This window comes from Heteronotia binoei, chromosome 5 (assembly GCF_032191835.1).
Source record: "Heteronotia binoei isolate CCM8104 ecotype False Entrance Well chromosome 5, APGP_CSIRO_Hbin_v1, whole genome shotgun sequence".
Classification (NCBI taxonomy): domain Eukaryota; kingdom Metazoa; phylum Chordata; class Lepidosauria; order Squamata; family Gekkonidae; genus Heteronotia; species Heteronotia binoei.
The window spans coordinates 162,994,922-163,009,049 of NC_083227.1; the positions used below are offsets into that span (position 1 = coordinate 162,994,922).

The 14,128-nt window shown below is 43.5% G+C and overlaps 1 protein-coding gene across 2 annotated transcripts in view; it reads right to left on the reverse strand.

Annotated features, from left to right (window-relative positions):
* Positions 1–14,128, reverse strand: part of HMMR (hyaluronan mediated motility receptor) — a 53,650-nt gene that overhangs the window by 34,730 nt on the left and 4,792 nt on the right. The window contains exons 2-4 of one of the 2 annotated variants that reach the window (XM_060240629.1): positions 10,858–10,956; positions 9,339–9,427; positions 1,376–1,444 (exon numbers count right to left, since the gene is read on the reverse strand). In XM_060240629.1, coding sequence (XP_060096612.1) covers positions 1,376–1,444; positions 9,339–9,427; positions 10,858–10,956 — 257 coding nt within the window. The remainder of the gene's footprint in view (positions 1–1,375; positions 1,445–9,338; positions 9,428–10,857; positions 10,957–14,128) is intronic. The other variant, XM_060240630.1, reaches the window with a different exon arrangement.

Below are 14,128 nucleotides of genomic sequence, written 5' to 3' on the forward strand. Positions count from 1 at the left end.
AACTGTACTCCTCACAACAAGTTTGACTTTTGAAGAAAAGGGAATTGTTTTGGATCTTTATGTTGGATATTTTGGTACCAAAAGGTCTGAAGGAAGATACTGATTGGCTCCTCTGTTGCATCACATTTTCCCCAAATCCCATCTCCCGATACCTATATTATCGGTGTGGGTGGATGTAATGTAGCAGCACGGGGAGGTGCGGGGGAAGAACCTTTACATTGTACCCGAGTAGCTGTCTGGATTCTGAATATTACAAATTTGACCCTTAAATGTAAAATATCGCATAACTCAGGTATTTTACTTTAGCTTAAATTTTATATCTAAAAATTCTGTAGTTGTTTAAATTTACAGTTGTTTAGTTATTTGTTTGTTTGTTTTTTAGATCAATCGGCATATGGAATAAAACACACTTGGATGAGTGCTTATGCTGCATTTTAAGAATATTTGTTCTTACCTCCTCCACAAGTGAACATCTCTGCATAAGTAAGGTCCTCACAGTATTTAACAATTGTTTATTTTTAGGTCCATTCTGTATATGATGAGTTTTAAATATATTGATATGTAATTTATAGAGTGCTCAGCTCAAATTACCACTGAGGAAGGCTTTTCAGCTGAAACACATCTAGTTCTTGTATTTGCACACATTTTGAACCTTTTTACCTGTATTTACATATTTTTACATTTGTTTTAATAATATAATAATAATAAATTTTATTTATATCCCGCCCTCCCCACCTCGGCAGGCTCAGGGCGGCTAACATTTTATAAAAACATACAGTAGTTAAAAGCCTTTAGATTTAACAATATAAAACATTAACACTAAACTTAACAACATTAAAACCAATCCAATGAGTACAGTTATTCAGCGGTATAGGTCTTCAAACCGCATTGGCGGAGCCTTAATTACCGATCTTCTTAGCAGCCCAAGTGTGCAAGCTTAAAAAGGGCGGTCTTGCAGGCCCTGCGGAACTGATCGAGGTTCCGCAGGGCCCGCACCTCCTCGGGGAGTCGGTTCCATAGGGTAGGTGCCGCGATTGAGAATGCCCGTGCCCTAGTATTCTGGTGTTTAATCTCCTTCGGCCCAGGGATGGTCATTAGGTTTTTCCCGGCTGACCTCAGTGCTCTCTGGGGTTCATATGGGGAAAGACGGTCCCTCAGGTAGGCAGGTCCTCGGCATTGGGTCTAGGTAATTATATACAGAATCCTAGATATGTGTTTTTATTATGGTTTCAATATTTCTTATGCACTTTCATGTTAATACCTGACCTGTCACCAAATAGTTTTACTAGAATAATCATTTTGGATGTCCCACTAGATATACTGCTAAGTTAACTGCAACCCACCTTAAGCACTTAGAAAGATGCTGTGCTCATACCTCTTTTTCCAGTTCTTTCTGTTTTCTCAAGTTTTTCATGAGGGCCAAATCCTTTTCTGAGCTGGTTTGCTTTACATGAAAAGAGGCAGAGAAACACATTTGTGAAAATATTTGCAATTTCTTTTATATAATTCCACAAAGCTAATTTTTAGTTTATATATATTGTGCTAATATATTTATATAGCTAATATAAGAAGCAATGTTGGATCAGGCCAATGGCCCATCCAGTCCAACACTCTGTGTCACACAGTGGCCAAAAAACACAAGTGCCATCAAGAGGTCCACCAGTGGGGCTGGAAGCCCTTCCACTGTCCCCCCCCCCCACACAAAGCACAAGAATACAGAGCATCACCACCCCAGACAGAGAGTTCCAACATAAGCTGTGGCTAATAGCCACTGATGGACCTCTGCTCCATATGCTTATCCATTCCCTTCTTGAAGCTGTCTATGCTTATAGCCGCCACCGCCACCTTGTGTGGCAGTGAATTCCACATGTTAATCATCCTTTGGGTGAAGAAGTACTTCCTTTTATCCATTCTAACCCGACTGCTCAGCAATTCTATTGAATGCCCACGAGTTCTTGTATTGTGAGAAAGGGAGAAAAGTACTTCTTTCTCTACCTTCTCTATCCCATGCATAATTTTGTAAACCTCTATCATGCCACCTCGCAGTCAACGTTTCTCCAAGCTAAAGAGCCCCAAGCATTTTAACTTTTCTTCATAGGGAAAGTGTTCCAACCCTTTAATCATTCTAGTTGCCCTTTTCTGCACTTTTTCCAATGTTATAATATCTTTTTTGAGGTGCGGTGACCAGAATTGTACACAGTACTCCAAATAAGGCTACACCATCAATTTATACAGGGGCATTATGATACTGGCTGATTTGTTTTCAGTTCCCTTTCTAATAATTCCCAGCATGGTGTTGGCCTTTTTTATTGCAACTGCACACTGTCTTGACATTTTCGGTGAGTTATCTACCACGACTCCAAAATCTCTCTCTACCAGTTCACACCCCATCAACTTGTATTTGCAGCTGGGATTTTTGGCCCCAATGTGGATTACTTTGCACTTGGTCACATTGAACCTCATCTGCCACGTTGACGCCCACTCACCCAGCCTCAACAGATCCCTTTGGAGTGCCTCACAATCCTCTCTGGTTTTCACCACCCTGAACAATTTAGTGTCATCTGCAAACTTACCCCCTTCACTGCTTTCTCTCAATTCCAAATCATTAATGAACAAGTTAAAGAGCATGGAACCCAGTACTGAACTCTGTGGCCCCCCACTGCTTACCATCTTCCATTGAGAAGATTGCCCATTTATACTCACTCTCTGCTTCCTATTAATTAGCCTGTTTTTGATTCACAAGAGGACTTGTCCTTTTACTCCATGACTCTCGAGCTTACTAAGGAGCCTTTGATGAGGAACTTTATCAAAAGCTTTCTGGAAGTCAAGATAAACAACATCTATTGGGTCCCCCTTGTCCACGTTTGTTCACCCCCTCAAAGAACTCAGTTTAGTGAGACAAGATCTTCCCTTACAGAACCCATGCTGAGTCTTCCTCAATAACTTGTATTCATCAATGTGCCTACTCATTCTGGCTTTGATAATGGCTTCTACCAACTTTCCCGGTATTGAAGTCAGACTGACTGGCCTGTAATTTTCTGGATCTCCTCTGGAACCCTTTTTAAAGATGGGGGTGACATTTGCTACCTTCTCAGGAATGGAGGCAGATTTTCATGAAAGATTCATGAAAGATATTTTTGTCAGGAGATCCACAAGTTCACCTTTGAGTTCTTTTAGAATCCTTGGATGTATGCCATCTGGGCCTGGTGACTTATTAGTTTTTAATTTGTCCATCAGTTGAAGGACCTCCTCTCTCATCACCTCAATCTGACTCAGGTCCTTCAACACCCCTTCCAAAATTAGTGGTTCTGGAGTGGGCAAACACTTCTCATCTTCCACAGTGAAGACGGAGGCAAAAAATGTATTCAGCTTCTCAGCCATTGCCCTATTCTCCTTCAGTAACCCTTTTACCCCTTGGTCATCCAAAGGCCCCACTGCCTTCCTGGCTGGTTTCCTGCTTCTAATATATTTGAAGAAATTTTTATTGTTGGTCTTTATGTTTTTTGCAATATGCTCCTCATAGTCCCTTTTTGCCTGCCTGATCACAGTCTTGCATTTGATTTGCCACAACCTGTGTTCCCTTTTATTAACCTCACTTGGACTAGTTTTCCATTGCTTAAAGAAATCCTTCTTACCTTTTACAGTTTCTGTAACTTTGTTTGTTAACCATGAAGGCTTTTTCTTATACCTATTTGTGCCTTTCCTAACTTGTGGTATATATTTTATCTGAGCTTCTAGGATTGTAGTTTTAAATAGCCTCCAAGCTTCCCCAAGGGTTTTGACTCTATTTACCTTTCCTCTCAGTTTCCTCTTCACATGCCTCCTCATCTCAGAGAATTTACCCCTTTTAAAGTTAAAAGTGCTTGTGTTGTTTTTGGGGAGCAACTCCCTATTTATACAAATGGTGAAATCAATAACATTATGGTCGCTGCTCCCAAGCGATGCAATCACTTTTACATCTCTCACCATGTCTTCAGCATTACTTAGGACCAAATCCAGGATCAACCCACCCTTGGTAAGTATAATATAAAGCTTATACTTAGTTTTATCATAAAGCAGATTGTACAAATGCAGACTGTACAGTTTTGAAACGCTCTCCCACTTTACCTCTATTATTCTTGACAGAAGTTTATTCTCTGCACAGGGCTGGAATTTACAGAAATTCTTCCATTTGATCTATGGACCAACCCAATTCATTTAAACAAATGGTCTTCTTCTGAGAACAGTTCTCTTAACATTTAACAGACGGCTAAATTGAACATTTGGTTGAGCATATTTCCATGAATGGGGAAATCAAGAGTTTCACAAATTAATATTCCGTGGCATTAAAAACAATGCAAATTTTGATGACAGTGTAACTAGCGGGGTGATTCCCCAATTGTGGACTCATTGTCACTGTGAATGCCACTGTGCATGTAGCTGAAGCAGAGTGTCCAATCTGAGTGACTCTGCATGATTTCTCCCCAATTCCCTCACCCCTCCGCCAATATTTATTTTATTATTTAGGAGGGACGGTGGCTCAGTGGTAGAACATCTGCTTGGGAAGCAGAAGGTCCCTGGCATCTCCAAAAAAGGGTCCAAGCAAATAGGTGTGAAAAACCTCAGCTTGAGACCCTGGAGAGCTGCTGCCAGTCTGAGAAGACAATACTGACTTTGATGGACCAAAGGTCTGATTCAGTATAAGGCAACTTCAAATGTTCATATGTTCAGGGTGGATTACAACATATACATTTCTAACAATAACCCAATTTTTAAATCTAAAAAACATCATTCTTAAAATGATAATAAACAATACAATACGACATGCTAAAGGTATCATATCCTGGCTCTGTAATTTAAAAAGATATAAGGCCTGAACCATGGGCTCCCAAATTGGTTAGGTCCCTGCCAACGACAGCCCAGTGGACAGTTTGGCAGACCATTTGAGAAGGAGGAGCTGGAATAGTAATCAGATGTCCACTGCCTCAACTAAAAGCCTGGTGGAATAGCTCCATTTTACAGTATCTGTGGAACTGTAAAAGATCCTGCAGGGCCCTGATCTCTATTGGGAGCTTATCCCATGGGGTCAAGCCCAGGGTCAAAAACAACTCTGCCCTAATTGAGGTTAGGCAGGTGAATTTTGGGATGGGGATTACCAGCAGATGTGGAGTGGCCAAATGCAAGGCCCTTCAGGATGCATAAGGGGAGAGGTGATCTCACAGGTATGTTGGCCCAGGTCACTCAGGGCCTTAAAGGTTAGAGCCAGCACCTTGAAATGGATCCGGAACTCTTATCAAGCAGCCAATGCAATCAGCACAGCACCGGCTGAATGTGTGCCTGTGAAGATGTCACACACAGCAGGCACACTGCTGCATTTTGCACTAACTGCAACTTCCGGATCAGGTACAAGGGTAGGCCTGCATACAGCAAGTTGCAGTAGACCAATCTGAAAGTGACCCATTGTGCAGATCACTGTAGCTAGGTCGCAGATGGAAAGGTAAGGAACTAGTTGCAGGACTTGCTGAAGATAAAAAAAAGGCAGGTTTGGCAAACGCTGTGACCTGGGCCTCCACTAATGGCGAGGCATCCAGTATCATACCTAGGCTCTGAACTATGGAAGCTAGGGTCAATTATGCCCCATCCAGGGCTGGGAGCCATTCCTATGTCCAAACCCCTGTGGTCAGGGACTCTCTGGGTGAGATTGTCAACTTGTCTCTGGAAACAGAGACATTCCCAGAGAAATTAAAGGAGGCAGTGATTCAGCTGTTTTTGAAAAAAAAAATCGCTGGACCCTAGGGTATTAGCTAACTACCGCCCAGTTTCAAACTTACAGTTCCTGGGAAAGGTAGTTGAGAAAGCGGTGGCGGAGCAGCTGCAGGCCTTCCTGGATGAAACATTTGCCCTGGACCCTTTCCAGCCCTGTTTCCGCCCGGGCCATGGGACGAAGACGGTATTAGTCACCATCACAGACGACCTAAGAAGGCATCTGGACCAAGGCAGGTCAGCGCTGCAGATTCTCCTCAATCTGTCAGAAGCACTTGACATGGTCTTGACCCATCACCAGAGTATGGGGGTAGCCTTGCAATGGTTTTCCTCCTTCCTCCGGGGACGGGGACAAAGGGTGGTGCCTGGCGAGCAGACTTCCTTGCGGCACCCAGTTATATGTGGAGTGCCACAGGAAGCTATCCTCTCACCAATATTATTTAACATCTATATGCGCCCCTTTGCCCAAGGTTTTGAACTGGGTTGTCACCAGTATGCTGATGACACCCAGCTCTATCTGTTGATGGGTGGTAGAGTGTCTTCCGCCCCTGAGCATCTGTCCGAGGCATTAGGAGCCGTGGCTGAATGGCTACAGCAGAGCCGACTGAAGTTAAATCCAACTATGATAGAGGTCCTGTGTCTGAGTCAAGGGGGGTGGTGGATTCGTGCATCCAACTCCCAGTCTTGGACGGCGCTGTTTTAGTGCCGGCCCAACAGGTGAAGAGTTTGGGAGTGATTCTGGATGCCTCTCTTTCTATGGAGGCCCAGGTCACAACGGCTGCCAGGTCTGCCTTCTACCACCTACGGCAGATCAGGCAACTAGCTGCATATCTATCCCCACAAGACCTGGCTACAGTGATCCATGCAATGGTCACTTCCAGGATGGACTACTGTAACTCGCTCTACGCTGGCTTGCCCTTGAAGCTGATCTGGAAACTGCAGCGGGTGCAGAATGCGGCAGCTCACCTGCTGATTGCATCACCTATATAGGTGAACATATGGCTGGCACAACGCGGCTGTACTGGCTGCCTATAGAATACCGGGTCTGTTTCAAGGTGTTAGTTTTGACTTTTAAAGCCTTGCGCGGCCTGGGACCAACATACCTGAGGGATCATCTCTTCCTGTATATGCCCCAGAGGTCGCTTCGTCCCCATCCCAAGAGATGCCCGTCTTGCCTCTACCAGGGCCAGGACCTTTTCAGTTCTGGCCCCGACCTGGTGGAATCAGCTTCCTATGGAGATCGGGGCCCTACCCGGCTTGTTAGCCTTTCGTAGGGCCTCTAAAACTGAGCTGTTCCACCAGGCTTTTGGATGAGGCGGCGGGCATCTATCTGTTAGATCGGTTGGCCTCCCCTTGCTGTACCATCTTACTATACCATCCTGCTGTACTATTAACTAAATATTGTAACTGATTTTATTGTGACTTTATTATTACCTATATTGATGTACTCTGCCCTGATCTCCCATGGAGGAATGGGCAGAATATAAATAAAATAACAACAACTAGGTCCAGGGCCTCTGTCTTCAGTGGATTCAACTTCAGCTGGCACAACAACAACAACAACAACTAGGTCCAGGACCTCTGTCTTCAATGGATTCAACTTCAGCTGGCACAAAAACAACTAGGTCCAGGGCCTCTGTCTTCAGTGGATTCAACTTCAACTGGCTCAACAACAACAACTAGGTCCAGGACCTCTGTCTTCAATGGATTCAACTTCAACTGGCACAAAAACAACTAGGTCCAGGACCTCTGTCTTCAGTGGATTCAACTTCAACTGGCTCAACAACAACAACTAGGTCCAGGACCTTTGTCTTCAATGGATTCAACTTCAACTGGCACAAAAACAACTAGGTCCAGGGCCTCTGTCTTCAGTGGATTCAACTTCAACTGGCTCAACAACAACAACTAGGTCCAGGACCTCTGTCTTCAATGGATTCAACTTCAACTGGCACAAAAACAACTAGGTCCAGGACCTCTGTCTTCAGTGGATTCAACTTCAACTGGCTCAACAACAACAACTAGGTCCAGGACCTTTGTCTTCAATGGATTCAACTTCAGCTGGCACAAAAACAACTACGTCCAGGACCTCTGCCTTCAGTGGATTCAACTTCAACTGGCTCAACAACAACAACTAGGTCCAGGACCTCTGTCTTCAATGGATTCAGCTGGCACAAAAACAACTAGGTCCAGGACCTCTGTCTTCAGTGGATTCAACTTCAACTGGCTCAACAACAACAACTAGGTCCAGGACCTTTGTCTTCAATGGATTCAACTTCAGCTGGCACAAAAACAACTACGTCCAGGACCTCTGCCTTCAGTGGATTCAACTTCAACTGGCTCAACAACAACAACTAGGTCCAGGACCTCTGTCTTCAATGGATTCAGCTGGCACAAAAACAACTAGGTCCAGGACCTCTGTCTTCAGTGGATTCAACTTCAACTGGCATAACAACAACAAAAACTAGGTCCAGGACCTCTGTCTTCAATGGATTCAACTTCAGCTGGCACAAAAACAACTAGGTCCAGGACCTCTGTCTTCAGTGGATTCAACTTCAACTGGCTCAACAACAACAACAACAACTAGGTCCAGGACCTTTGTCTTCAATGGATTCAACTTCAGTTGGCACAAAAACAACTAGGTCCAGGACCTCTGTCTTCAATGGATTTAACTTCATCTGGCTCTGCTGCAACCAACCAATCACAGCCTTCAAAGTCCAGTCCAAGATGTCTGCAGCTGCAGGCAGCTGGCTATCCATTAACAAATACAGCTGGGTGTCATCAGCATATTGATGACACCCAAGCCCATACCCCCAGATCAGATGGGTGAAAAGGTGCACATCGGGGAGAGAATCGCCCCTTGAGGAACCTCACAATCCATTGGGTATTGTGAGGAAACTCTCTCCCCTAGCACCACTACCTGTCCCCAGCCCTGAAGAAAGGAGGAAAGCCACTGTAAGGCAATCCCCTGAATCCTCACATCAGTGAAGTGGTGGGTCAAGAGTGTGGTTGACTGTGTCAAAGATGCTGTCAGATCAAGGAGCAGCAGCAGCACCAACCCGCCTTAATGCAGCTGCCTCTGGAGGTTGTCTGTATGGGTGACCAGCACCATCTCAGTCTCATTTCCAAGATGAAAATTGGACTAGAAGGGATCCAGGATGGAGGTGTCATCCATGAAAGTGCAGCTGTTTGGCCACTGCTTTCCCAACTACCTTACTCAGGAACTGAAGGCTTGATACTGGGCAGTAGTTGGTTAGGACTATCAGGTCTAAAGACGGTTTCTTTAAGAGTGGATGCATCACTGCCTCCTTCAACCTCCCTGTTCAGATTAAAGATTATGGGATTTGAGGGTTGTTTTTTTTAACCTAGCTAACAACTGCAACTCAGTTACAACTGTACTCATTTGTCTTCCCAGCTTCTCCTGTAAACCTGGCTAGTATTCACTGTTATTCTGTCATAAAGAGCCATTTCTAGAGAGAGCTAGATTTCTATTACAGTCTTTGCTATCTTGATACTTAGAAAAAAAATGTCATTTTAAATTTGTGTGCATTTTAAATACTCTATTATGAATCTTTTAAATACTCGAGTAATTACCTTACCTTTGAACCAAGAGACTGCATTTTTCTTGCAGATGCTGGGGAAGGTGGGGGTTTCATATTACTGGGATTCTGCCGAGATCCTGTGTCCCCTGTTAAGAAAACCAAGATTTCTCTGGAAAGTGTTTAATAGATCAGGATTCATTGACTTAACAGTTGCAGTACAAAGTTTATGCACTTTTATGTACATTTGAAAAACAATTTTTTAAAGGCATCAGTCTCCTGTAGTTGGGATTTAATACAGCTTGTGACAAACTGTATGTATGCTTAAGCTGCATGTCAGTGACTACATAAAATGTCACAGTCTTATTTAATTGTTTTAAGCAGGCTAAGTACGTACAGAGTATTGCCACTGACTTTTTTCCTTCTAAATGAAATGTCAGAGCATAGTGGGAAAATGTGGCAGCTTACACTTCGTCTGAGGGGATTGCTAAATATTACTAGTTCTGTTTTTTTCATTATAAGAAATTTAATCTTTATTGAGATATTAATCTTCTAACATTGTTTCTTGTTCTTGATAGACAGATAGCACAAGGAACATGGTTCCTCATCAAAAAGTCAGTTAACTGTTGCTTGCAGAGAGTTGCGTTAGCCCAATATTATGAGAAAAATTGGAATAACTACCTATCAGTAAATATTGTACTTTTCTCCCTTTCTCACAATACAAGAACTCGTGGGCATTCAATGAAATTGCTGAGCAGTCGGGTTAGAACGGATAAAAGGAAGTACTTCTTCACCCAAAGGGTGATTAACATGTGGAATTCACTGCCACAGGAGATGGTGGCGGCTACAAGCATAGTCAGCTTCAAGAGGGGGTTAGATAAAAATATGGAGCAGAGGTCCATCAGTGGCTATTAGCCACAGTGTGTATATGGCCACTGTGTGATACACAGTGTTGGACTGGATGGGCCGTTGGCCTGATCCAACATGGCTTCTCTTATGCACTTTTATGCACTCTCTTATGTTTTTATTGTTTCAAGCAGTTATCCCTTGCAACATCTCCTTGCTGCTCTTTATGACATGTCTTCCCCCCACCCCAAATAAAATCAGAATGCAATACAATTTTTTTTTTTTACAATGAAACAAAGCCAAACATGCGAGTAAAGCCAAACAGGATATATGGCAGTATGCATTAAAAACCAAAAAGTTTGCAATAGTAGAAGCTTGTTTATTATAGACACGGTGAAGGCATGTGATAGCAATAAACAGAATTAGCATTGCACTCAATGTTAGCACAAGCCTCACTGACAGACTGAACACAATCCAAGTTGATACGTAAGCAACACATAGCTTGCTTCTAGGTATATGTACACAGGACCGCAGGTTGAGTCAGGATAAGACTTCATAAATAAACCAGATGCAGTGTATCTGGTCAAGAACACAATGAAAGATGAAAATCAGTGTTTTGCATGCGCAGATCACAAGCCCACTGATAATATTTAAAGGAACAGGACAAGCACCCAAGCAGCTGTCAATTCAGTGGTGCTGAGCAGCTTTGATATTTCATTTTTGGATGACTTACCCATCTGCTTTGTAAACCGTTGAGACTTATCAAAAGACACAGGTCCTTTTGATGCATCTGAAGATTTGACATCATAAGAGCCTGGGGGTGGGGCACAAGCTGAGGTGGGGTGGGGGGTGGGGGGTAGAAAGTGAGCATGTACCAGAATCACAACCTTGATTACAAGTGTCTCAACCTTACGTTCATGGATAAGACACAATTAAAGAAAATATCGATGCCCCCTACATTGCTTGCTTAAATCTATTTTTGTAAAGCTTTTATTTATTTAAAACATTTATACCCTACTTTTCTGCTTGGTTACGGGGCTCAAAGCAGCTTACACATTTTGAAATCATAAAGGATCATCAAATAATAATCCAAGCCATCAAGAGAGCAGCATGCTGTTTCCTACTCCAGCTGGCAAAGAAGAAACTCAACTTGTTCCCAGTCCATTAAAGACTGCCCATTTGTTATGAGGGCCAGATCTGACATAAATGAGACCTTGTCAAGCCTGGCCATGTCGGGCTGGGCCTCGTACGTACCTATTTAAGATTAGGTAGCAGAGATATAAACTTTATAAAGGACACAAACACAATTTTTTAAAGAAACAAAACCTTAAAATAAAACATGATTAATACATTAGCACTTGTTGGTCTTAATGGTGCTTTCTTTGTATCTCTCCTGTGCGATCCAGGGAACTGTTCAAAGGAAGCACTGGCTCTTCCCTTCCCCAGGGGACGGCAATAGAAGGAACAGAGGCTTGGCTCAGCAGCTCTGCTATGCGACTGAGAGAGCCTGGCAAAGCAAGCTCTCCCTCCCCCTCTCCTCCCCATGGGAGGAGCCTCAGCCAGTGGAGAATATAGAGGTTTAGCTCTGTAGCTCCTGTGTGATTGAACAGCAAAGCAACAGCAAAGCAAGCTGTTATGCAGAAGGAAGCAAGAGAGAGGGAGAAGGAAGCAGATGACAGCCAGCTGGTTGGGGGCCTGAGAGGAGGAGGAGGAGGGTATTGGATTTATATCCCGCCCTATACTTTGAATCTCAGAGTGGTCACAATCTTCTTTACCTCCCCCCCCAACAACAGACTCGCTGAGAGGTAGGTGGGGCTGAGAGAGCTCTTACAGCAGCAGCCCTTTCAAGAGCTATGGATGACCTAAGGCCATTCCAGCAGCTGCAAGTGGAGAAGTGGGGAATCAAACCCAGTTCTCCCAGATAAGAGTTCGTGCGCTTAACCACAACACCAAATTGGCTCTCTAGGAGCCCTCGGAGGGCCTGATTCAACCCCCAGGCCACATGTTTGACATCCCTGGCCTGGACTAATATAACTATAAAAATGTTCTTTACATAGAAAAATGGGAATGTTAGAGCAAGCTGAATTACCCAGGCAATTAGTTGGGCACAGTTCAGCCCTGTTAAGTATGATGCTGGAGAGCAATATAACTTCCCCATCCACAACTTTGTAAGTTAAATACATCTTTCCACCATAAGAACAAGTAGAGATATGAAGGGGGCGAACTGGAAAACTGGGGGAAGAGGTGTTCCCCCCCATTTTTCTCTGAAGCTTCCTCCCAAATGTTTTCAACAGAAAAAGCTAGGAAAAATTGAGTACTGAAGGAAAAAAAAAACAATTAAGTATTTTCTCTCTTGGAATGACTAAAATGTTTTTAAATATGAGGTTGGAACGCTGTAGACATAAACAGAATAATAGAATCATAGAGTTGGAAGGTACCTCTAGGTCCAACCCCCTGCACAATACAGGAAACTCACAAACACCTCCCCCTAAATTCACAGGATCTTCGTTGCTGTCAGATGGCCATCCAGCCTCTGTTTAAAAACCTCCAAGGAAGGAGAGCCCACCACCTCCCGAGGGAGCCTGTTCCACTGAGGAATCGCTCTGTCAGGAAGTTCTTCCTAATGTTGAGCCGGAAACTCTTTTGATTTAATTTCAACCCATTGGTTCTGGTCCTACCTTCCGAGGCCACAGAAAACAATTCCACATCATCCTCTATATGGCAGCCCTTCAAGTACTTGAAGATGGTGATCATATCCTCTCAGCCTCCTCCTCTTCAGGCTAAACATGCCCAGCTCCTTCAACCTTTCCTCATAGGACTTGGTCTCCAGACCCCTCACCATCTTCATCACCCTCCTCTGGACCCGTTCCAGCTTGTCTATATCCTTCTTAAAATGTGGTGCCCAAAACTGAACACCATACTACAGGTGAGGTCTTACCAGAGCGGAGTAAAGCAATACCATCACATCACATGATCTGGACACTATATTTCTGTTGATACAGCCCAGAATTGCATTTGCCTTTTTCGCCACCGCAGCACACTGTTGACTCATGTTCAGCGTATGATCCACTAAGACCCCTAGATCCTTTTCGCACATACTACTGCTAAAACAAGTCTCCCCCATCCTATAACCATGCATTGGATTTTTCCTACCGAAATGCAGAACTTTACATTTATCCCTGTTAAAATTCATTTTATTGGTTTCAGCCCAGTTTTCCAGCCTGTCAAGATCATTCCTTTATCCTGTTTCTGTCTTCTACTATATTTGCAGCCCCTCTCAATTTAGTATCATCTGCAAATTTAATAAGCACTCCCTCTATTCCTTCATCCAAATAGTTTATAAAGATGTTGAACAAAACAGGTCCCAGGACAGATCCCTGAGGCACTCCGCTTGTCACTCCTCTCCAAGAGGATGAGGAACCATTCACAACCACTCTTTGGGTGAGATCTGTCAACCAGTTACAGATCCACCTAACGCTAACAGGAGCCAAACCACATTTTACCAACTTGTCAACAAGGATAGTACGTGGAACCTTATCAAAAGTTCTTAAATACAAGGTTCATTGCTATACCTAATCTGCATGAGGGTATCATTACTTCTCAACCGCTGCATGGCTTCTACTGTCCTTTTGACCTGACTGTTCCCTTGGGATTTGCCTTTTCACCTTTCCCTCTAGCAACTGTAACAGGTATATCAATAGATTTGGTAACAAGTAGCTTATTGCCCCTCTTTGAGGGGGTAGAGGGAGATGAGAAGGAGGTAAGGTAGAAACTGCACCAAAACCTCAGAGGAAAAAAAAAAAATAAAGTTCCATTGAGAACTGAGCTCTTTTTAACCAGTAGCCACAAATGAAAGAAGACATATCTAGCTAGGATTACATCTTATTGTGCAGATATTATTGACCTCTTATGTAACTCCTTTTCCGAACATGTATTTTATTTAATATGTTTTGTTAATTCGCTGCCACAGGAGGTGGTGACGGCTGCCAGCACAGACAGCTTCA